At 49.1% G+C, this 25,126-nt stretch overlaps 1 protein-coding gene across 2 annotated transcripts in view; it reads right to left on the bottom strand.

Annotated features, from left to right (window-relative positions):
* Positions 1 to 24,397, bottom strand: part of ESRP1 (epithelial splicing regulatory protein 1) — a 64,890-nt gene extending 40,493 nt beyond the window's left edge. The window contains exons 1-12 of one of the 2 annotated variants that reach the window (XM_054167233.1): positions 24,264 to 24,397; positions 23,928 to 24,056; positions 22,994 to 23,107; positions 20,363 to 20,477; positions 12,796 to 12,894; positions 12,640 to 12,694; positions 9,267 to 9,377; positions 9,045 to 9,177; positions 8,918 to 8,960; positions 6,162 to 6,463; positions 3,596 to 3,814; positions 275 to 473 (exon numbers count right to left, since the gene is read on the bottom strand). In XM_054167233.1, the coding sequence (XP_054023208.1) occupies positions 275 to 473; positions 3,596 to 3,814; positions 6,162 to 6,463; positions 8,918 to 8,960; positions 9,045 to 9,177; positions 9,267 to 9,377; positions 12,640 to 12,694; positions 12,796 to 12,894; positions 20,363 to 20,477; positions 22,994 to 23,107; positions 23,928 to 24,056; positions 24,264 to 24,395 (1,651 nt within the window). In that variant the 5' untranslated portion in view covers positions 24,396 to 24,397. The remainder of the gene's footprint in view (positions 1 to 274; positions 474 to 3,595; positions 3,815 to 6,161; positions 6,464 to 8,917; positions 8,961 to 9,044; positions 9,178 to 9,266; positions 9,378 to 12,639; positions 12,695 to 12,795; positions 12,895 to 20,362; positions 20,478 to 22,993; positions 23,108 to 23,927; positions 24,057 to 24,263) is intronic. The other variant, XM_054167234.1, reaches the window with a different exon arrangement.
* Between the last annotated feature and the right edge of the window lie 729 nt (positions 24,398 to 25,126).

Below are 25,126 nucleotides of genomic sequence, written 5' to 3' on the forward strand. Positions count from 1 at the left end.
CATGGCTCACCCTGGCCAAGTTCAGCTTCGGGGAGAAGGGAAGTTTTGCCACTGGAAAAGCAAGAGCAGTTTTCAAGCGGCTCCTCAGTCATGGTAATTCACAACCAAAGGGAAAAATAATGATGATTGCAAGCCACTGATGACTTCAGAGGAGAAGCCCTTCCTTGGATACCCCCCATCTGCCACTCCTTTCCAAGCAGCAGAGGTGACAAAGCAGCTCCAACACCTACCCGCACGCAGCGTAGAGGCTTGGCAAGACCCATGCAAAACTTACATGGTAACTTACATGGTGGTGGGGACAAGCCATTGCGATTTAAAGTGCCCCCCATTAACACAAAGTTCATCTCCTCAGCAGAACACTGAAAGACTTCAACATATCTGTCCTTCATAGTCTTCTTGTGACACTTCTGTGCAGCCAGGAAAGCTCGATCTGCAGATTTCATCTGAATAAAAGCATCTCCCGAGGGACGGCCCTGCAAAGGAGGCAGACAAAAGAGACATGGGGCTGGGGCTCCTGGGAGGCAGCAGCACAGCAATGATTTGTGCTGTGGAAAGCCATAAAGAGATTTGGCTCCTGAAGTCAAGCACAGTCAAGCCAAGCACCCATCAGCAAGCTGAAAGGAGCCCCCAGAAAGGCTGCAGAGGGACTTTCCCTGAGGGTGTCTAGAGACAGGACAAGGGGGAATGGTTTGAAGCTGAGGGAGAGCAGGGTGAGACTGGAGCGGAGGAAGAAGTTCTTCAGCACAAGGGAAGTGAGACTCTGAAGTAGGTTTCTCAGAGAGGTTGTGGATGTCTTCTCCCTGGGGGTGTTCAAGGCCAAGTTGGATGAGGCCTTGGGCAACAGTCTAGTCAAGAGGCATCCCTGCTCATGGCACACGGGTGGGGGCTGATGATCTGAGGTCCCTTCCAACCCGAGTGCTTCCATGATGATTCTATGTTTAAGCTCCCCTTCCCAAAGCTCTTCCCACTTGTGCTAACTAGATTGTATCTATTTACCTGCTTCAGTTAACCCACATTTTAACAGGAGCCAAGCCATAGCTATGTTTGAAAAGGACACCCAAAGGGAGGAGCTACAATTCAGGGGTGCTTAGGTGCTTTGAGGCCTCTTAGCATATGAGACTTGGGAGAGCTACAGCTAACCCACATTTATTTGGGATTTTTGGAATTCAAGAGTAAACAGTCAACTGCCAAATGTTAAATGGTTATTACCTTTTAGGTTTTAAGGCTGCTATGAGCTGGGATGTTTCAGAAGGGTATTAGCCAGGGGAGACCTCCTTGCTCTCTACAACGCCCTGAAAGGAGGTTGTAGCCAGGTGGGGGTTGGGCTCTTCTCCCAGGCAACCAGTACCAGAACAAGAGGACACAGTCTCAAGCTACACCAGGGGAAGTTTAGGCTGGAGGTGAGGAGAAAGTTCTTCCCAGACAGAGAGATTGGCCATTGGAATGTGCTGCCCAGGGAGGTGGTGGAGTCACCACCCCTGGAGGTGTTCAAAACCGGATTGGATATGGCACTTGGTGCCATGGTTTAGTTAGTCATGAGGTGTTGGGTGACAGGTTGGACTTGATGATCTCTGAGGTCTTTTCCAACCTTATTGATTCTATAGCTTGGTATCAGTTTGGAGAGGAAAAAGAATTACATCCTTATCTACAGCTGTAAATGATTGGGACATTGGGAGGGGGCATTTTAGCCACACACAGCTTGAAACAGCCAAAACTAGAGTTAGAGATCTGAAGCCAGCTGTAGCTTAAGTTCTAGGCCAGTTCTTCTAGTCTGAGGGAAGAACTTCATCCCTTGCAGTGTTTTGATTAGAGGGCTGAACCTAGGAATGGTTGGTAATATGCAGAAAGATAAAAATCTGGAGTCAGGCAAAAGTAGTATCTGGGGAAAAAGAGAATCTGACAGCTTTGGGCAGGGGTCGCAGACAGCCCTCAGAACTCCACACACTTCAGTTTCTTCCTCCAGGTTCTTTTGCTGCTGGCAAGGGTTGATGTGACTGCAAAACATTACTTCTGCATCTTTCCTGAAGCCTCTCCCAGCCCTGAACATTCCTTAGTTTTTCAGTCTGGGCTGAGTCAAATCTTCCCAGATGCAGCAATCCCTTCTCCCTCCCCATGCTGCTGAAGGCCAGAAGCCCTATTTGGGGACAAGGAATTATTTTCTAGTTTCATCTTAGACTTGGTAGTTGGTAGTTAACACCAAAATGATTAAATCTGTGCAACCACTGCAACCACTCAAGGCACCTCCACAGAGTTAGGGGAGCTGCCAATCTGCCCTCCCTAAAGTCACAAGGCTGTGCAGATAAGAGATGGCAATGCACAATCCTTTGTCTAAAGTTCTGGTAGAGACTGCTTCCAGGAGACAAAGGCACAGATGTGGCTGTTTCTCCATGCCAGTGAGCTGTTAATCTTGGTGCTTAGCTGTGACTAAGGGAAGCAGCCACAGGGTTCAGGAAACCCAAAGCTTCAGCTGCTGACTTAGGCCATAGGAAATCCTGTCCCTAGAAGGCCATGGCCATGTGCCCTCAGATACACCTGAAGCACATTGTTCAGCAGGGCAGGGACAAACTGCTCCTTTGAGAGCAAAGCTCGTGCTCTGAAGATCCTTGTTGCCTGGTGCAAGAGGAATTGGGCATGCTGCTCAGCACAGCTCTTCAGTTCAAGCCTCCTACAGTGCAGGATCATAGTTGCTGTTATGGGAGCACCAAGCCCTCAAAGACTAGTTTAGCTTTAGACATATGGGTCTCAGAAGCCACTCTACAGCAAATGCAGCAGCTAGCACAGTAACCAACGCTTTCAGAAGTAAGAACTTCCCTACTGATATCCTCAGAACTGTGAGGGTGGCAGAGCCCTGGAGCAGGCTGCCCAGAAAGGTTATGAGGCTCCTTCTCTGGAGACATTCAAAACCCACCTGGACACATTCCTGTGGGAGTTGCCCTGGGGCAGTTGATCCTGCCCTGGCAGTGGGGTTAGACTCAATCTTTTGAGGTCCCTTCCAACCCCTAGTGTTCTGTGATGCTGTGACTGTTTGCATGCATGCAAAACATAGGGCAGGCTAAGGGAGCTGGGGTTGTTCAGCCTAGAGAAAAGACTCCAGGGGGACCTTAGAGCTGCCTTCCAATATCTGAAGGGATCCTATAGGAAGGCTGGGCAGGGACTGAAGATGTTTAAGAAGAGCCTGGATGAGGCACTTGGTGCCAAGGTTTAGTTGATTAGATGGTGTTGGGTGATGGGTTGGACTTGATGATCTTGAAGGTCTTTTCCAACCTGGTTAACTCTATTCTAGAGGCAGGATAAGGGGGAATGGTTTGAAGCTGAGGGAGAGCAGGGTTAGACTGGATTTTAGGAAGAAGTTCTTCAGTATGAGGGTGGTAAGACTCTGGGACAGGCTGCCCATAATGGTTATGGCTGCCTCCTCCCTGGAGCTGCTCAAGCCCAGGCTGGACAAGGCCTTGAGCAGCCGAGTGTAGTTGAGAGGCATCCCCGCCCCCAGCAGGGAGGTTGGAGCGCAAGAGACTTCAGAGATCATCTAATCTAAGCCATTCTATGATGTACAGGCAGTTGGCACAAGGCAGCTCTAGACCTGGTGCCTACCTACCTGGTGATTTAGTACCATGTGGACGCCGTGGGTGCGGATGTCCGTGGAAAACTCCCCCAGGAACTCCAGGATGTCCTCTATGGTGGCAGCGTAGGGAAGCCCACGCAGCCGTATGCAGTCTCTGACGGTGCTGGGAGGCACAAATTGTTGAGGTAATACTGGCAGAAGAGGTGGTGTTGGGAGAGGGATGAGAGGTGTGGATGAGTACCTGTTCAGCACCTGTCCAACACAACAGGAGAAGTTACAGAAAGCCTCCTAGCTCGTTCTTCAAATCAAAGGAACTGAACACAACATCAGTGCCATCTGCTTGCACCCTTGGCAGTGTCTGAAGAGGAAAAACTGAGCTAGATTCCAGGTCCAAACCACAACAGCAGTGCTTAGAGCTCAGATGTTTTAATATGTGTCTGTTTTGCATACACACCCCCACCCCCCCTTGAAAACCAGTATTTTGTTTGGGAGAACTTACTTGAAGTGCTGTGCAACTCTCAGAAGAGCTCTGAAGCCTGTATTTCTACAGTATTGTTATTGGGAAAGTATCCTGAGGCATCCTACCATCTACAGTACCATGGTGACACTTGTGCACCCCACTTGTGCACTTGTGCTTTGCAGGCAGAGACTGCATTGGGTTGGAAGGGACCCTGAAAGGGTCATCTTGTCCAACCCCCCTGCACTCAGCAGGCACACCTCCAGCTACAGCAGGCTGCACAGGGACACATCCAGTCTGAGCTTGAATGTCTCCAGGGACAGGGCCTCAACCACATCCCTGGGCAGCCTGTTCCAGTCTTTCACCACTCTCACTGTGCAGAACTTCCTCCTGATGGCCAACCTAAATCCTCCCTGCTTCAGTTTCAAACCATTGCCTCTCATCCTATCCCCACAGGCCCTTTTTAACAGTCCCTCCCCAGCCTTCCTGTAGGTCCCCTTCAGATACTGAAATACAGCTCTAAGGTCTCCCTAAACCCTTCTCTTCTCCAAGCTGAATGGCCACAATTCTCTCAGCCTGTCTGCACAACAGAGGTGCTGCAGCCCTCTCAGCATCTTGGTGGCCCTTCTCTGGACCCACTCTAGCAGGTCCATCTCTCCTGCCCAGAGCTGGACAGAGCACTGCAGGTGAGGTCTCAGCAGAGCAGAGTTGCAGAATCACCTCTCAACCTGCTGGCCAAGCTGTTTTTGATGCAGCCCAGGATGTCATTTGCCTTCTGGGCTGCAAGAGTGCATTTTAAAGAGTCTGGGAACTGGAAGGGTATTTTTTTGCTATACAAGCCCCAATTTGAGGTGTAGTAGTCCATCAAGTAACACAGGTGGTGTTTCTTGAGTCATGATATCTGCAACAGATGCACTTTGAAGCTTCTAGTTCCTAACTTGAACAGTAAAACCCTGCCTGGTCAAGAGTTGATTGACTATTCAGGCATTCCCCTTTAGCTTTCTGAGCACTGTTAAGATTAATTTACATTTCTAGAGCTATCAGGTGGTTTTGCTACACAAAGAAACATGAGAGCACTTGAGAAAACCAATGACAATGAGTGGTGCTGTTATGCTCTCTCCTCATTAGAGTCACTCATCAGGCAGGCACCAAAATCCACCTACCTGGGGGAACAGAGCTGTGCCATTCCTTGCTTACAATGACTTGGCTATTGGTTGGCCATAATTTGCCTCACAGATGAGGCCTTTTAGAATCATCTTTGTAAGGTAGTGACCTCAGTTTAAGCTCTGTCTGTATGTCTCTAGATAAATACATAAACAATCCTCTCTGCCCTACTTCCTTTCCCTGACATCCTGACAGCAATTAATGGCCTGTGTTAATGCAGGAGAGGGGCACTCTTCAGGCCCAGCTTCACAAAGTCCTGCCACAAAGTGCTGCTTAGCCACTGCTGGCAGAAGATGGTCAAGACTGCCCTTAGAGGCACTTTGAACTCTTCAGGTTGTTCTGAAGACAACAGCCACAGCAAAACACTGCTTTTCTGTGCCAGTGACTGGAGACAACTCTTTCAGGTCAAGATTTGTTGCTGCTGCTCCTCCTGAACAGGCCACAGTTGGACTTGGACAAACTCAGTCGCTCTAAAGCACTGGAGCCAGAAGTTTTCTGCTCTAAGTGCTCTTTGCAAGGCTATTGGAAGACAAGCCCCAAAATGTTTTATATGTGTATATAGAATCATAGAATTGTTAGGGTTGGAAGGGACCTCAAGGATCATCCAGTTCCAACGTCCCTGCCCATGGCTGATCCTCACTGCATCAGCTTGCTCACAGCCACATGCAGCCTGACTGCAAAAACCTTCCACCACCTCCCTGGGCAACCTGTTCCAGTGTCTCACCACCCTCATGGCAAAGAATTTCTTCCTAGTGTCCAGTCTAAATCTGCCCTCCTCTACCCTGGACCTTTGTCCTGCACCTTGCCTTACATTTAGGGCGAGCAAAGCCTCATGGAAATTCAGACAGCGTTTCCAGTAAGAGTTCAGAGAGAAAAGAGGCTTTTAAGTCCCTACCAAGCAGTGTTTGCTCCCACAGCTGTATGGCAGTGCAGGAGTTTGAATTGCAAGCAGCCAGTGTTTGTAAGGCTCACACCCACCTGCTGAACTTCTGCTGCAGTGCTCCTGAAGAGCTCGATGTACCTCTTCCCTAGCAACTCTTTATGCTTCTTCAGTGCGTTTTGTGCGTACTCCTCGCAAGCAAACAAGACAAAGGCATCCCCTGTTGGCCTGCTGTCAGGGTATGTGACAAAGAGGATTCCTTCCTTTCCTCCTGTGACAGGGCAGTGCTGGCCAAAGAATGTCAGCACCTCTTCTGTGGTTACGTTGAAAGGGAGGCCTCGCATCCTGACGATCACTTGGTTTTCTTTCGACAGGAACTGTGCCACCTCGTTGGAAGTGCCTTCAACAGAAGAAGTAGAGAAGCTCTGGAGTCTAGGCAGCCATACAAAAATTCACATACTAAGAGAATAGTTTGGGTTGGAAGGGACCTTAAAAGACCATCTAATTCCAACCCTGCCACGGGCAAGGACACCTTCAGTTAGACCAAGCTGCTCAAGGCATCATCCAGCCTGGCCTTGAATTGTGAACAAGTCTGGCATAGCTACCACCTCTCCACAGAGCTGGAGCAGGCAGGAGAAATTTTGCTTCCAAAGTCAGGAAAGGGCATAAAATGGCTTAGGTTGAAAGGGACCTCAGATCATCTACTGCAATCTCCCTTATTTGATTAAGTATAAATACGGTAGAGGGCACTTCCCCTTGAAGCCTAATATCACTGCATCATTTGGAAGAGACTCGTCCTTAGAGGGACACCAGAAAGCACTCACCATGTTCAGAGCCCAAGGGAAGCAGTCTGCCCATCTCTTGCCTGAGTAGTACCTGAGCTATCACAGAAATGTTAAGGTTGGAAAGGACCTCAAGGATCATCCAATTCCACCCCCCCTGCCATGGGCAGGGACACCTCACACTACAGCAGGTTGCTCACAGCCACATCCAGCCTGGCTGCAAAAACACCCAGAGAGGAGGCTTCCACCACCTTCCCAGGCAACAGCAACCTGTTCCAGTATCTCACAACCCTCATGGTTAAGAGCTTCTGCCTAACATCCAAACTAGATCTACCCACTTCTAGCTTGAAGCTCTATTGTGCACCTAACCTTTCTAACATGAATCCATGCTCTGCAGCCACAACATATAGCAGCCAAGCACCCAGACCACTATGGCTGGGAAAGAAAGGTAGAAAGGGCATGGTGGAAACAGCTCAGAAATTCCATCCTGTGTTGCTAAAACTATCAAAGTCTGCCACCTCTGCTTTCATAGAATGGTTTAGGGTGGAAAGGACCTCAGAGATCATGTACTCCAAAGCCCCTGCCATGGTAAAGGACACCTCTCAACCACATTTGATTGCCCAAGGCCTTATCCAATCTGGCCTTAAACATCTGCAGGGAGGAGGCATCTACAACATATCTGAGAAACCTATTCAAGTCTCACTACCCTTGTACTGAGGAACTTCTTCCTCAGCTCCAGACTCACCCTGCTCTCCCTCAGCTTCAAACCATTCCCTCTCATCCTGTCTCTAGACACCCTCATGGAAAATCCCTGTCCAACTTTCCTCTAGGATCCCTTCAGGTATTGGAAGGCAACTCTAAGCCCCCACCCCCAGAGTCTTTTCTCCAGGCTGAACACCCCCAGCTCCCTCAGCCTGTCCTCATAGCAGAAGTGCTTCTCAGGACTCACTCCAACATCTCTGTGCCCTTCTTATGCTGAGGACACCAGAACTGGATGCAGTATTCGAGGTGGGGTCTCACCAGAGCAAAGGGGCAGAACCCCCTCTCTTGCCCTACTGGCCACACTCCTCTGGTTGCAGCCCAGGATATCTAGGAGGCAACTGATGCTCAGACCTACCACACTACCCTAACCAAAGCTACCTGCTAACCACCCTCACATCTTATCTTTTCACTTTCAGCTAGATCATTCTGCAGAGAAGTTTGTGCCAAGCAGGCACCATTTTCCCCCAGTGTCAGTGTGCAGTGTCGTTATTTTGGGTGGGATATCTATTAGCAAGCCCTATCAATTAGATACCTGACAGTTTAATAGCCTCTCCCACTCTAAAACCTCAACCTCAGACATCCAGTCTGTCATTTACAGACCTCAGAACAAATCCCTGTCAAGAGCCAACAAGAACCTTAAGGTTGCATCATGGATACATAAAAGCTCATTGGATCTTAACTCAAGTTCTGTGTCCCCGCAGTCACCCAGGGCAGGCAGAGAGCACGGGAGGGTTTGTAGGACAAGTCTGCAGCCTTGAATCCAGCCTTTCAACTCAAGGCTGCAGGTATTTCAGTGTTCCCCTGCAAACAAGCATTTCCCCCCCCCCCCCCCCAGGTTCTTCCTTTAGTTTGAGGCAAAGAGATGATTTGCAGAAAATCAATGCCATAAATCCCTGGTTATTTACTCTTGTGATATCTGTTTGCTTTTAAGTGCAGGTCTCCACAGCAACAGCAGGCATTTTGTTTTGCAAAAGGACTCCAGCTTTGTTTCTCAACAATCAATAATATTTAGGTCACTTCAGTTAAGAAGCTGACCTAACAAATTCAGTTCATATGCAAGATCACAGGGGCTGAGCAAATCCTTATGGGATAGGTTGCTTGCACATGGCAAGAACACGGGGAAAAAAAGGACAGATAAATCATGGAACATCTTGGACTGCTGCTAGGAGAGTACACAGCAATCACCACACCAGACAACTACTTGTTCAAAGGCATACAAGAAAGGCCACATCCAGCAGGAGCAATTTACAGCCACAAGCTGGAGATGCTGATGGAACCACCTCTCCCACCTCACCCCCCTGAAAAATTACCTCCTGCAATTTTAAGGAAGTCTTCACCTGTTGCTTTGTAGACCTAAGGAAAGAAAAGAGCACAAGTGACTGGCATGCTCTTGGCACTCCTGTTGAGGGGGATAGGTCCAAAGGTAGTGCCACCCACCTCAATGTATCGATTGCCCATGTGGTGCTTGTGCCTCTGCAGCGCTAAATCTCTGTGCTCTTCACTTACAAACCTCACCAGAGCCTCCCCATTCCTCCTGCCTTGGGCATTGAGACAGAGCGCAGCACCTCCCCTGCAAGGATTGAAACCAAGAGAGACAGAACTCCGTGACTGGTGCAGATGAAGCACTGCAAGGGCAGAGGGAAATTCTTAGCTACCAACTTGGCAATATTTAGGCCTTTGAAGAATCTTGCTATGTCCTGGTCAGATGACTGCCACGGCAACCCTCTTGCTCGGATAACAGCGTTGTCATCCACGAGTTCCATCTTGCTGCTGCAGGCACAGAGAGAGGGCAACCACAGCATGTTAGGAGTTGGAAGGAACCCAACTTCCCAGCTTGGGAAGACAAGCCCCAAAACGTTTTAGATGTGTATATATAGAACCACAGAATTGTCAGGGTTGGAAGGGACCTCAAGGATCGGCCAGTTCCAACCCCACAGCCAGAGCAGGGCCATAGAATCCAGCACAGGTCACACAGGAACACATCCAGACAGGGCTGGAAAGGCTGCAGAGAAGGAGACTCCACAACCTCTCTGGGCAGCCTGCTCCAGGGCTCTGGGACCCTCACAGTGAAGAAGTTCCTCCTCATGTTGAGCTGGAACCTCCTGTGCTGCAGTTTCTATCCATTTCCCCTTGTCCTGTCACAGGGAGCAACTGAGCAGAGCCTGACCCCCAGCCCTCAGATAGTTGTAAACATTTATTTATTCCCCCCTCAGTCTTCTCTCCAGACTAAACAGCCCCAGGGCTCTCAGCCTCTCCTCACCAGGCAGTGCTCCAGTCCCTTCAGCATCCTTGTAGCCCTCCCTTGGGCTCTCTCCAGCAAATCCCTGTCCCTCCCAGAACGGGATACAGTATTCCAGGTGAGGTCTCAGCAGGGCAGAGTAGAGGGGGAGGAGAACCTCCCTGGCTCTGCTGGACACACTCCTCTGAATGCAGCCCAGGATCCCCTTGGCCTTCTTGGCCTCCAGGGCACATTGCTGTCCCATGCAGAACTTCTCATCCACCAGCACTCCCAGGTCCTTCTCCCCAGGGCTGCTCTCCAGCAGATCCCCTCCCAGCCTGTGCTGCTGCAGTTGATTCTTCCAGTGCAGAGAGATCTGCTTCTAACAATCACCACACACCACCCTCCTTTTCTTGTCACCTAAACTTCAGGGAGAGGTTTCTGCTCCTGTTCTGTGTCTGTTGAACAGTGGTGCCCAGGCAGTGAGGGCTAAGCATCACCACCATCCAAAGCCACTGGCACATCTCTCCTGAGGGAATTCCTGTCGTGCCAAGATGTCCCTTTCCCAGCTCCCATTTGCTGCTTCAGCTCTCATCTCTCAGATCATGGTTCCAATTTGCTCCTTGCTCACCAATGTTTAATGCTTCCCCATTGTCAGAAGAGGGTTGCTGGTATTAAATTAGGCCTTTGCTGTTCTAATCTCAAGTAGCTGGCATGAAGCAGAGCAGCTAGATGAAACAGATTCGTGCTTGTTATTTGTGCTGTGACAATAAGAACCAGTCACAAGCCAAGACCAGATCTGTTTCAGGGTCACACTCAGCACAAGCACACAAGAGGACTCCTGTCCAAAGAGTTTAGCCTTAAAATTGCTTGTTCAGGCCATCAGTGTGGTGCTAGGGAGTAATATAGCTACAGGCTACACTGGCTGCTTAGCATGGAAATAGCTCAGCCACGGAAAGCCAAGTTTAATTGGTCATTACCACAGTCTCTTTTGTTTTCTTATTTGTTAATAGTGCCATGTACAACAAAACACTCCCAGCTACCCAAGGATGCCTTTCTGGCTATCACCAGGACAGGGTTTTTTTGCACAGAAGAGGCTGTGTAATTAAGCAGATGAAATGTAGAGGACCCCCTTGTAACAAAAGGGCTGAGGCATAACTTCTTACAGGAGGGTCATGCTGCTCCCTCATTTTAATTACTCAGGTGGCCTTTCTGTGGCTGCCTACCCCAAACTTGTTGGCCCTCCCCTGCTAATTCTGTGCTCTTCACTATCACAGACAAGCTGTGAATCTTCCATCCCACCCCAGGATTTTGTCAGTGAAAGGGAAAAAGCTTAGACCAAAGCTAAAACATAAGCCCAGGGCTCATCCCACTGGATGCTTCCTGACAACATTACTGCTTGCTTCTCTTGGCTCACAAGTGCCAGCCTCATCTACCACTATGACAGTTGCTTAATCTGGAAGAGGGAGTTAAGTATTCATGCAAGATAAGAATATAAGTAAGGTCAATTTAACACCAATCTCTTGTGACCCTAGAGGGGGAATAACCAGCAAACCACTGAGAAAAATCTGTATTCATAGTTAGAAAAGCACAACTGCACTAAACCAAATGACCCACCAAACGAAAAACCCCAGACAAAAACAGTCAAAAGATGACAAAGGTTCATGTTTAAAACACATTGGGGAAAGAAAACAACCATCATAGCCTAAGCAATTCACTGGGGCACAGTATCTTTGTGGATAGGTTTCTTCCATGTACAAAGATCAAGATGTGCACTCAGTAACTGTGGAAAACTGCAGGAAAAGTCTGAAAGCTGGAATCTCAGAATGACTCAGGTTGGAAGAGATCTCAGATCATCTACTCCAAACCCTCTGCCATGAGAGACTCCTCAACTAGACTCAGCTGCTCGAGGCCTCATCCAATCTGGCCTTAAACACCCCCATGGAGGAGGCAGCCACAGCCTCCCTGGCCAACCTATTCCAGACTCTCACCACCCTCACACTGAAGAACTTCTTCCTCAGCTCCAGTCTCACCCTGCTCTCCCTCAGCTTCAAACCATTCCCCCTTGTCCTGTCTCTAGACACCTTCAGGAACAGTCCCTCTGCAGCCTTCCTGTAGGATCCCTTCAGCTATTGGAAGGCAGCAATAAGGTCCCCCCCAGAGTCTTCTCTTCTCCAAGCTGAACACCCCCAGCTCCCTCAGCCTGTCCTCACAGCAGAGCTACTCCAGCCCTCAGATCAGCTTTGTGGCTTCCTCTGGACTAACAGCTCTGTGTCCTCCTCCTGCTGGGGACACCAGAACTGGAGGCAGGACTGGAGGTGAGGTCTCAGAGCAGAGCCAAGGTGCAGAATCCCCTCTTGCCCTGCTGGCCACAGCTGCCTGTTGTGCTGCATGAGGGCACTGCTGGCTCCTGGGCTCCTCCCCTAAGTCTTTCTTCAGGTCTGCTCTCAACCCATTCCACACCCAGCCTGGATTTATGCCTGGGACTGGCCTGACTCAGATGCAGGACCTTGCAGCACCAGGGTTCCTTCTGCAATAATGCTTGTGTTCTTTAACAGCACAGCACACTTCACACCAGTTCTGAGCACACATCAGGCAAACCCAGAACTACCAGCAGCTAAGAGGCCACTTGGAAGCCCAGCAAGAAAATTGCTTTGTTCCCTTTCCCAGTTAAAGCATCTAACCGATTTCCACGGTAATGGGAAGAGAAATAATGGCAAGAATTATCTTCAAATGAGGGCTACAAGGAAGTTCCAGTTATCTAAGCTTCACACACACCCCACTAAGATCTTGCAAGGAGGAGAAGGTACTTACCAAGGCCCGCTTTCAAATTTGTAGTTCACCCTTTCTGGATCTGAGAAGCGGTGATCTATGAAACACAGCACAAGTTACTCTCTTTTTCCTCAGCACACAGGAGGGGCAGGAGGGAAAACAAGCAACAGAGAAGGCTCATCCCTCACAGTCACTTACTGTATGGTGCAGATATTAGCCTTAAAATAATATTCCCCATGTCTTCAACTTGAGAGGCTCCATAGGAATATGCTGGACTGTTCTTGTCAAGATTTAAATCTTTGTGTTGGAGTTAAGTCAATCACCACCAAACAGATCTCTAACTGGCTCCCTGCTAGAGCAGCAAGCTTTCCTGTTATCCTTGACAAGTTACTTCTCAGGGGGAGATTTAATCCCTTTTCCTGCTGGGATACATCAGCTGTTCTGCCTCGGCCTCTAACTGCTGCCACCTGCGGGAGAAGGAGGCCACTCCAGAGAGTGTCTGAGGACAGGGGACCCCATAATAAGGACATGCATATTTAACAGACTCATGGATTATGCATGCTTGATAGACAGAGACACTTTTGCAAGTGGAAGAGGCTGCAGGCCTGTCCTCTGTAATTAACATCTTTCATCTCTAGGGGAAGATTGAGCAGCAAGCCATCATCTAGGAGCTTCAGAAAGAAAAGGATATATCATGTGCTTTCTGAACAAGCAAATCCCAATGCAGGATAAACATCTTACTCATCACTTAGAATTCACCCAAGGCACCTCAGCTAAACCTTGCCTGGGAGCACTTCCAGCCTGAGCTCGGCGCTGTTACGCAGCAGCATTTGGAGAACCTGGTCGTGGTGCACAACTGAAGATAACCAAGAGAGAAAACAGAGTCCCACACCACACAGCATCTTCTGTCTGAAAGATAACAGCAAGGATAAGCTCTCCTGCCAACAGAGAGCAGAAGTGCTCCGTCCTGGAAAGACAGGCTGTGGAGTGGCCAGGCAAAAGCCCCACCTCCACGCAGGCAGCCCGATTCTTGCACAGCCCAGCTTCTAATACACATTCAAACAGAGTATACTATGATAGCTCTCTTATCTCCTGTCATATTTAGGATGAGAGAGGTTCTCCTTCCCCTCTACTCTGCCCTGGTGAGGCCACATCTGGAATATTGTGTCCAGTTCTGGGCCCCTCAGTTCAGGAAGGACCTCAGGGAACCACTTCAAAGAGTCCAGCGCAGCACCACAGAAGTGATTAGGGGAGTAGAGCATCTTCCTTAGGAGGAGAGCCTGAAGGAGCTGAGGGCTCTTCAGCTTGGAGAGGAGGAGCCTGAAGGGTGAGGTCACTCCTGTTTATGAAGATGTGCAGGGTGAATGCCAAGAAGCTGGAGCCAGGCTCTGCTGGGTGATGCCCAATGCCAGCACAAGGGGCAATGGTGGAAGCTGAGGCATAGGAAGTTCCATGGAAACAAGAGGAAGAATTATTTCCCTGACAGAGCCCTGGAACAGGCTGCCCAGGGAGGTTGTGAAGTCTTCCTCTCTAGAGATATTCAAACCCCACCTGGATGTGTTCCTGTGTGACCTGCCCTGAGTGATCCTGCTCTGGCAGGGCAGGGGTTGGAATGGATGAGAAAAATTTCAACTGAATTATTGAACTACCCTACAGCAAGGAAAAGGAAAGCTGCTGTGCAGACATAACACACTTGGAGGCTAACTTGACTTTGAGGCTCTATGGGTTTTAAGCATGCACTGGAGCAGGGAAGAGGATGGTGCTTAGCCTTACAAGAACATTTGAAGTTTGAGTGAATTGTCATAGTGATTATCCAGTGATTCCTCCCCTCCAACTGCTTGACTAAATAGTTTGCTGGCTATTGCCATTACCCTCCTTCCCAGTACCTTCTTTGGAGCAAAGCAGTGAAACCCTGAAGTAGTTTCCTTAATCCAAGCTAAAAAGGCCTGCAACAAGCCCAAAGCAGAGTTTTAGAGCCTATCAGTATTTATGACAAGGAACTCTTTCACTGCAGTATCTCTTCCTAAGCTGTATACTCAAGCTTGTCTCTCCTCCCCTACTCCCTGGGGGAGGGGGATTGAAAAAGAATCTAATCCACAGAGTCCCTTGCAGAGCAAGAGCCTAATCCACATCACACAGATGTTTCTGGGCGCCTCATGCAGCAGAGCAGAGGAGTGCTGCTTTTCTTCCTTTTCCTGGCACCCACCTCCTTGCAGCATCTAACAGCTCTGTGCTTCACTTGTGCAGCCTCTGCTGCCCATCCAGGGGAGCAGAAAATGTTGAAGACAGGTTTTGGAACCTTGGCCTTGCCTGCACATTTATTAATGAAGATTTTGGAACTGCTAGCTTTCCTCTGTCAAAAAGACAAGGCAAGTGGGGCAGGAGTGTCAGGAGTTATTAGAGCAGGGACATGCCTACACATGTGCACACACATGTGCTCGGCTGTTAGGCTGTGCTGTCAAAACTGAAGAGGCATTTCAAGATTTCACCCTTTTTTGCAGGGCCAAAGATCCCCACAGAAAAAAAACCAAAAGGAGCTGGCAGAGAGGGGAATGCAGCAGTGTGAAGGGGCTGAGCATTTGAAGCAAGCTCTCACACAAGGGATCAAACAGCCCCCCTACATTCAATTCCTCACACAAGGGATCAAACAGCCCCCCCTACATTCAATTCCTCACACAAGGGATCAAACAGCCCCCCCTACATTCAATTCCTCCAGAAAACATCTTCATTGCAAATAGTGACCAAGGGAAGAAACAGATCCTAACAATGCCCCAGTGCCAGCTGAAGTTGGTATCAGCATGCAGACGCAGGGAGTCAGATGTGCCAAGGAGCTCCAGATCAATATAAACAGTGGGAGAGGAGGAAGAAAGGAAACAACATTAGCAGGAAGGAGAAATCCTTCACACCTTCCCTTCTGATTAGCTAGTAGTGAGGCTTTTAAGATCAGAGAAGAAAATGGATAGTTTTCTGTACATATTACAAGCAAGTTACCAATAAAAGTCAAACCCTGAATTCTGCTGAGCAAGGCAGGACTCTTTATGCAGTCAATGACCAGAGACACTGGACACAATGGACACTTGTGGGAAAGCTGTTGATGCAATAGACTTTATAACCCACTCCTCACTCTCTGAAGGGATGGGAGACCACACATTTGAGGACAGTGACATTTAAAGGTTGCCTCTCCTGGGCAACTGGAAAGGGTTGATTGCAGCAGAGAAATCAAAGCTCACATTCAAAGAAGTGTTAGAAAACAGACCTGGCTGCCTAAAGCTCCTGGATGCAATAGCATGCACATGCTTTCAAGCAATGGCCAAAGCCCACTCCCAAATAACAAGGCAAGATCCTGCTGTCCAGCTGCAGCACCACCTCCCAGAACACCCAGGAAGTCAGCAAAGGGGGTGGAGGGGCACACATGCAACCTCAGCATTGCCTACATAACATGGAAGAAATTTCTGCATCGTTTCCTCACCTTCATCACCCCAGCTTCACCCCCTGCCAGTGTCCTCTAAGACTTCTTCATGGTCTCTTCCATTTCTCAGCCTCTCAACTCCTTTTGTAACTAGGGCAAAACAAACCCTGAACAACTAAAGGTAACTCTGAGATGACATGATGGGAACTGGCACTGCAATTGTGTTCTGCACTGATACTCTTCTGGTTTGGTTTTGTTCTCCCTTTGCTCTGTTTAAGTCTCTTCAGGTAGAAGACTACATCTCGTGAAGTCCTACTTTGCATAAAGGTAGCAGCAGAGGAAATACAAATAGCAATATGCAAGACTCTCAGGTAATACCCAGTAATGGGCTTATAATTGCCAGAGTTAAGTAGAGTTAAGAAACAAAGAAAAAGAGGTGCAAAACTGGGGGGGAAATGGGGTCAGGGAGGGGCAGAGTGGTTATAACTCATAGCTTAGGTTGGAAGGGACCTCAGATACTGTCTACTCCAACACTGCTATGGGCAGGGACACCTCTCAACTAGACTCAGCTGCTCAAGGCTTCATCCAAGCTGACCTTGAATACCCCTAGGGAGGAGACAGCCACAACCTCCCTGAGCAACCAGGGTGTCTCACCACCCTTATACTGAAGAGCTTCCTAAGACCCAGCTGGGGATCTTACAAGATCTCTGCTCTACATCATTATTCAGGACAGGTCTAAACCAAACCCAAACCAACCCTCAGTTTCAGCACTACAGCACCCAGATTGCAGCCAGCACCGAAGTACAGCTGTGTTTCTACTGACAACATCCAGCAGAGTCCCAGGAAGGAGTTATCACAAAGCCAGTTCACAAGTAAGTGGAGCAAACTGTGCACTGGAGGCAGCAAGAGCCATTTGCCATTTCATGGCTTCATCACACCCAATCTTGAGGCAAAGGATGAGTCTTCTGCAGACCAAATAGGAACAGTCATGTAAGCTTTGTTCACTCCACCCTGCAGGCACTCAGGGAGCTGAAAACTGGCTCAGCCAGCTTTGCAAATCAAGAAGTGGAGCAAGTATGGGAGGGTGCAAGAACAACCCTGCTCCTTTGGTAGCCTTACACATGGTTCTTCCTGAAGAGATTTTTGACAGATCAGAGTTCCTTTCCCTGCTGGAATGTGCTCACTTCTCTAAGCATTTTGTAACTTGAAACTTCTCCTAACTTCACTATTCTTATACAACACTGACTACAGAAAGTCTGCCAGAAGACTGTCTCCTACACAAGAAAAATGGCTTGAGACAAAGTTAGGCAGCAGCAGCACTCAGATGAATCTCAAGTTCTTCTTCAGTCTCTTAAATTCCAGGGCATTAAAAATATTTTCTTACCTTGAATTAAAAGAAATAATTAGATTTGTAGTTTCCTGGGGGGGATGGGAATGTAAAGCTTTCCCCTGAGCTCTTGCATTTGGAAGTTTGATTGTTGCAGTTTCAAGTAGTTTGCTGAAAGATTAAGCCCCAAAACCACTTTCTAAAGGAAGAATAACTCAGCCAATTACTCACTTCAGTATCTCTCTGGTCAAGATCGTGCTTGCCTTGTCTGCAAGGAACACAGAAAAGCACCAGCTGCCCATTGTGTTGTGTCCTGGGTGACTGTCCAGTAGGAAGTTCTCCCCCCTGAGTGTTGGGAGCAATAGAGGCATTCTCCATTTGCCTGTAATGTGTTGTTTAACCAAATGTTACTCATCAGAAGAGAAACTTTTGGAAGACTCTTAGCAACTTAAGGGACAGCTGAGCATTGCTGTGCAGTCATTGAACTCAATCACATTTCCCCTCAGTAATCACAGCCATCCTACACACAGGTAAATGCAGGAGTAAGTACTTGAAGGGATGTGCCCCAAAAATCATTCCACTCCTGCTCCCACCAGTTTGTAAATGCAGGTCTTCTGCACCTCTAGTAAATACCTTACAGCTAACCCAAAATCTTCAGTCCCCACTCAATGCCCACAAACCCAGCCTGCTGCTTTGGGTGGCACAAACCTTGGAAGGCTCCCCTTTAACGATGGGGTTGAGGATCTGCACTTTCTACTGGAGCAACAAGAGCCTGGTCAGATTCTGTGCACTGATCTGCAGCTGCATTTCAACCTGCTGCATTTGTGGTTAAGTTTGTGTGTCCCCTGGCCCAGTGTATCCAAGCTGCTTTTCATTTGGACATTTTCTTTGCTGCATAACTGTCTTCAGGAGGAAAGTAGCTGTCCTGCTTACATGAAGCAAAAAAAAAGCTCTGCACAAAAGCTGTTTGAACTAGTCTGTAGACTTAGCACCTGCTTCAACAACTTTTTTCCATCCCCAGCTCTACATGCATGTCTAGACTCTCCAAGTGCAATTAACTTACACAACTTCTGACACAGAAGAAGTTAAGCTGGCAAATTTAGTCAGGTGAGGAGGAAAAAAATATCATCATCTTTATAAACAAAACACAGCCAATTTTTTTCTACCTTTTGCCTCTGCATCCTCCATCCCCAACACACTCCAGCAATACAGGGCAGAGACTCCATTCCAGCCATGTTGCATAAATACTACAAGTCTACAAACAAGGGCAGTTACAAAACAAGACAAACCACAAAGATGAATATGAAAACAAAAGGCAGTCATTTATGTTTCTATACCCTCAGAAGTGTATCAGATCCAGAATTCAGCCCTGAGCTGAGAGCATTTGGCTAGGCTGAAAGTCTCTAGGAGCTTGTGTGAAACACTGTTGGCAACTGCCAAGCTCACTCTCAGATGATGCTGGCGCTTAAGGGCTTCCTGACACTTGGGGAGTGCAGGAGTGGGTCTGCTCTCCTCTCCCAGAAGGCAGAGAACAGCCTGCCACTGTTCCTTAGCTGAGCAGTGACACTCCAGGTGGCTACAGTCATACAGCTGTTGCACAGTGGCAAGAGTACACCAGGCATTCACTCAAGGAGAAAGCAAAGGCACCTCTCCAGAACAAAACAGCTCATTGTCTTCAGCTTCTCCCTAGCCAGTGTTTTCACTGTAACTTTAAGAGGTCTCTCATCCACCTTCTAGACCATGCCACATAAGCCTTTATTTTGCTTTTCTACATAAACATTCACACTCCTACAGGAAGTGCATGGCTTTGCTTCACAGTAGGGGAAGAAGTGGTTTCTGTCCCTTCCCTAGGAAAGATTAACTTGGCATTCTGCAGATAGTGAAGCAGAGCACCCAGCCTCCAGTAGTCAGCCTTGTGATTAAACACACCACCACCCACACATCCCTACATTTTCTGTTCTCCCTAACACAGGCACAATGCCTAAGCAATATTAGCCCGGCAGTGAAAGGCCAGAATAATTCAGAAGCCACAGAGTTTTGAGTCAGAAAAAGATGCCAGCTCTTAATGGCAACTACTGTACGGACACAATAAGCCAGGCAGGAGGGGAAAAGTTATTTTTAGTAGCAACCAATTCAAAAACCCAACCCAACAATTCTCAGAGTCCTTTATCCCTCTTGCTAGCTAGCTCTTGTGATGACTGCTTCAACAGGCCAAGTGCTTTCTGTGTCCAAGAGTATGTTTGGGATGAGGGCTGGAGGCTGCAGCAAGAGGGAAGCAGGGAGGAAGGCACAGCCAGATTAGTCACAGCCCCAGTTTCAGCTCTGGTAATGGTACATGGCATGCAAGTTAAACTGAGCAAAGACTAGTAAAGAGCCAGACAGGACTAGGTTACAGCCCCACTTACAATTACTCAGAAAGTCATTTTAGAAGTGGCCATCACTGAAAGTGTCAGCACGCTCCTGACTGCATCTTAGTGCCAGCCCAGCCTCACCTTGCAAGGCCTAACATGTACAGCTCCCATGAGACTGAATTCCACATGTACCAACAGCAGCCCTGCCTTCGGTTCACTCCTGAATCAAAGCCCCACTGCAAATTCACATCAAGAATAACCATCCCACCAGAGAATTAAGAGGTCTCCTAACACTCACTCTTAGCAAAAAAACCCCAAACCAACCCAACCCCAACCAGCCAACCCAAACAAACCAACAGAACTCCCAAACAAACGAAAAGGGTTTCTATAAGCAAACAAGTGTGGCACTCGCACTAAAGCTTAAAGGCACAAAGGAAATGCACCGAAATGAAGAAGAAATACAGGATTTGCCCCATGGGAATATGCATGCTCATATGTGTTGGGTTTTTTTTTATCATTATCTTTGTGAGAAAGTTCAGCACAGCTCTGAGTCACCCATTAAAGTTATACCACCCTTAAGTATGTGTAGCAAGCAATTACTCACAGGCTCGTCTCTGTTCTAACATCCAGCCCAGAGCTGCCCCAGCCAGCAGGCACCATCGCCATCGGAAAGGATACATTCTGTCATGGCTGCAACATTGAGTTTGCTAACCTCAGGGGAGCCAGGGCAGCACTTCTTGAACTCTTTCCGCAAGTCAAAAAAGGAGTAGAAGCATTCGGGCAGCAGGATGTTCTGCGGAGGGACAAAGTAACTGCTGTCAGCCAGGGAGAGCTTCATTTGCTTCATCTTTAGACACCAAGCACTTCCTTCTCATGGGGAAGAAACAACCAGCCTTTGCTGCAGAGAAACTCACACAGATCCTTCTCAGCCACAGCTGTACTTTCACAAGCTTCTGCTTAAGCACCACTCTCCCTGGTTTGAAGGGCGAAGTGTGGGTTGGTTTGATTTCTTTCCCTCCCTCCCCCCACTGCCAGAGCAACATCAGCCATTCTGACTAGTGCCTCAAACACAACCTATAGGAAGGAGAGCAAATGGTGCAGGCTATTGCAACATTTATCATCAACTCTTGATTCCAGTTGGAAGTGTAAAAAGCCAGAGGGCACTCAGTTCAGCTTGTAGAGCCAAGCAAATTGTGCAAGAGCAGCAGAAGACATTCTGGGTTGTAGACAAGGCTGAGTTTTCAGGAGAGTCACATCTCAAATATCTGTTCCCTTAAAGACAAAAAAAACCCCACCCCAACCCCAACACAACAACAAAACTCTCAACTGAGTGCAGATGAAGGTTAGCTAGGGTGCAGAGACTGGCAGTCTGTGCTGTAACTGCTTTAACTGCAGTGTATGAACCCAGGATCAGGTTATAGAGCTCCTTTTTGCCCTTCCACATGCTTTGAGGTCTTTTTGGTGGGTGAGACTTGGGGTAAGCTGCTTAAACCAACACAAATCCCCATTTTTGCCTGTTAGCCACTCACCCCAGAGCTTCCCCACAGACACAATACTCAGTATCCCACTTGGCTGTTGTTTGCAATGCCTCTCCAGACCAGGGCTTTCTGCCATTTGACAACTAGTTAGCATCTTGGCATTCTAACAGAATTACAGGGCACATGAAAACAGACTTAGGGAGCCCAAAGGAAAAAAAAAGCTTAGGCTCTGAAACAAGTTCTGCTTTGAGAACATTAGAGCTTATCTTAGCATATGGACAGGTGCATTAGGCAAACCATACCCTTTAAAGACAAAGTTATGAAAATGCAGGTGTGCCTGCCAAGGTTTCCTGCTCTAGGTTGAGCCTGGCTGTTTGTCTTTCTTGATGAGAGATCAAGTTTTGTACCCCACTGACATTTCAGTTGATGCCAATTCACTCTCTCCAAACGCTGTGAGCTGCTGGATGGGTTCAGCCTGGGCATCTTAAAAAGAAATGTCTTCTCAGGAGCCCAGGGCTTTCTGCCTATCTGGCTTCTAGTGACCTCCCCCACCCCAATCTCAGGAATATGGCATTCCAAGAACTATTACAGGTCTCATAAGCCTCTGATTTACATAGTCTGTAAGCAGCACAGAGCAGATTTCAAATGAATAATTCTTAACAAAACAGCATCAGAAGGTCAGGTTGAAGATTCTATTCCTATCAGTGACCCTTTAATGACACAGGAAAAGGATGGCTGTCCCTAACATCAAACAGTAAATGTAGGGGTTGTCCCTTCTTTCATCCACACAACTTAACTGCACAGAAGGATTAATTCTCTAGGACACATATCCAGTGCAAGGGAGAAGACATTCTGCTAAAAACCAGTTTCTACATTTTCTCACATTAAACCCTCAGACAAGTTACACATAAGGACTGTCCCTTCCCTGTGGAGCATGCTCACTGATGCTCTTCTAAGCCATCAAAAGTATAAACACTGAGGACCCCAACAAGCATTACAACCAAACTCATCCAGCATCACTTTTGTAACAGGCTTGCAGCAGCAGTGCCCCTTCAAAGATGAAGCAGCAAGCTGATGGTCCCAGAGCTCAGCTGCAAGGAGAGGAGCAGAGCAGTTTGGCTCCAGAGCAATGCACGTTCACAGCAAGCCACAAAACGAGATCAGAGCAATGCACGTTCACAGCAAGCCACAAAACGAGATGCTATTAACACTGAAGAAGTTAGTTCAGGACTAGAGACTCAGCATTATTGCTGCAGCCCTATCACCAAATGAGAAGTAGGCTGGATCTCATCACAGTGATTTAGCAACGCTGAAGTTACAGAAAGCTCTAGACCGTGGGACTAGTCATCACTCACAGCCTGCCTCAAACTGCCATGCAGCTCCTCACCAATGCAAGCACCACCCTTGGAGCACCAACTGCATGCAAAGGCTGCAAGCTGATGAAGCTACAGGTGACTGTAAAATTTCAACAGACGGTTTATGCTGGAGATGGATAACTCTTTGGCAACACTTCCAAATCCCCACTCATTAACCCGTTGTGGTACCGGCACTACAGAGTTTTGGAACTCTCTCAATGCACTGCCCCTTTCTCAAACACTTCACTCAACAAAATCTTCTGATTCAAGTTTAAAAGGCATCTGAGGGCTACAGAAGCACAGGACACAGTCTATGCCTGCCACACAGGCTCTTAGGCTGGCAAGGACACGAACATGTGAGCAATATTTGTGCTATGGCTGTGTGAAGGCACCCTCACAGTAAAGAGAAGGTGATCAGTTTTGCCAGAAACCAGGTAAAGAACACCAAGGGTCAAACTTAATCCACAGCTACATACCTTTTTGGAAGCTTCAGGGTGCAGAACCTGCCTAATGTGCAGCTGCCCATCAGTACAGAAACAGAAGGAAGTACCTACACCAATGTTCAGCTCGTTGCTCACAGACTGATTAAACTGAAAGCAAGAACAACAAAAGACACACGTGAAAGATCAGAGTGGCTGCACTAGGCAGTCTCATCAGTTATTCCCAGGGAGCAGGAACAGGGAGCTGGAGTTTCTTTTTGTAGTTGTGTTTCTTATTGTCTAAGCACTTGATAGGTTTCATGATAATTATCTTGACGAGGAAATTCACCCTTTCCCCCACGTCTAAGGGGATGTGGCCGCACAGACAGACCACACCACGCTAAAAAGCAACAAATTCATTAAAAGCCCCCAGTCATTTCCCAGGAGCATTTGCAGAAGCACTGCAAGGAGAGGTAAAACTGGCTGCAGAGAGCTAAGGGAGTGCCAGGATAAAAGAGCCTTTTGGACAGGAGGCATGCTTTCAGCCTTACCCTCAGTGAGAATCACGCACACCACCTTGTTTATCTAGAGGCTTCAGTACCCTCTCTTATCCAGGACAGAGGAGCCACCATAAGCCTGAATGGGGTCTGCCACCAGCCAGCCTTTTCAAGAGGCACCCAAATTTGACCATTTGCAAGACTTTTTAGGGCTCAGGGCCAGCACAGCAGGAGATCAGTGTCAAAGGGATGGCTGGACCCTACCTTCCTCTCTTGGGGTTTAGTCTCTTCCAAGGTGGAAGAGCAAAAGACAAGGAAGAAATCCCCACAAAGCCCACCACTGATCAAGTTACCTGGCCCACACCTGGCCCTGTGCCAGGCTCCATTGCCCCAGGAGTGATAGTAGAAGGGAAAATGAACAACAACACTGCTTCTACCCCACTTGGGAGCTCCCATGAGAAACCAGAACCTAGCAACTGATTATGGGGCTTCACCTGTCTCAGTGCCTGCTCCAGCGGTGGAGCCAGTGCCAGGCTCTCCACATCCACCTGGGTGATCTGCTGGCACTCAGTCGTCAGCTCCGGGTGGTCAGGCCGGACCAGCACGTCGTGCAGGTGCCCCAGCTCCAGAGAAAGCAGAGGGGAAGCAAGTCAGCTTCCCAGGCTGGACGTCCTCACCTGCAGCACCAGCCCCTGCCCTCCACCAGAGCCTGCTCCAGCCTGGAGAACCCACCACCAGCCCGGCGCTAGGGCCACCACTCTGGTACCCAGCACGGCAGGGGCCAGGAGGGAGCAGCAAATCGGGGTGTTACCCGCTCGGGGGAAAAATACCTCCTTGCTCCTCAGGTCGACCACTTTCCACAAAAGCTGGAGAAGTTCTCGCTCATCCGAGCCCAGCCTGGCCCCATTAGTGCCCGCCGTGGTCACGAAGAGGATCACCAGGTAATCGGGAGACGCCGTCATGGTGCCACGGGGGCGGCGGAGAGGATAAAAACGGGGAACAAAAACCAAACCAAAAACCCCAACCAACCTAGCAAAAGGAAAGAAGGAAAAGAGAAGAAAAGGGGGAAAGAAACGGGAGGTGGGGGAGAGTAAAGAGGCCAGAAACTTTCCCTGCCCGAGGAGCTTCCAAGCGAGACCCAAAGCGCACCAGCCCCACCTGCGGCCTCCCGGCGCGGGGGAGGCTCACAGCCGTCCCCTGTTCGGCAGGGCGGGCGGCAGCCGCTCGCTCGCCGGCCGCAGCCCTGGGAGGCGCGCAATGGCCGCGGCTTTTCTGCGCGGGGCGCGGCCGCACCTGCCCAGCCCCCGCCCCACGTGGTGCAGGTAGCGCGCACCTGGCGCCGCCTGCCTCGCCCCGGCCCCGCCGCGCAGGGACGTGGCAGCCCCGGGGCGGGGGCGGGCGGAGCCGGAGGGCCGTGATTGCGGGTGGGACGCCCGGCGCCGGGCCGAGGCTGCGGGGGGTGGGCAGCGGTCGCGGCCGCCAAGTTGTCCGAGGACGCTGGAGGCCTCTGAGAAGCCTTGACGTGCACCGACGGCAGCTCGAACCCGGCCGGGCTGCGTCTTCCGCTGTCGGTGGGATTCCGCCTCACCGACGGAGTAGACGGAAGGGAGTGGGCCCGGGCGGCGGCCGTTCACTCCTGCCGGGACATGTGGCGGGCGGGAAGGGCAGGTCGGCTCCGCGTTCGCCCAGGTGA

This window comes from Dryobates pubescens, chromosome 14 (assembly GCF_014839835.1).
Source record: "Dryobates pubescens isolate bDryPub1 chromosome 14, bDryPub1.pri, whole genome shotgun sequence".
In the NCBI taxonomy this organism is placed as follows: Eukaryota; Metazoa; Chordata; class Aves; order Piciformes; family Picidae; genus Dryobates; species Dryobates pubescens.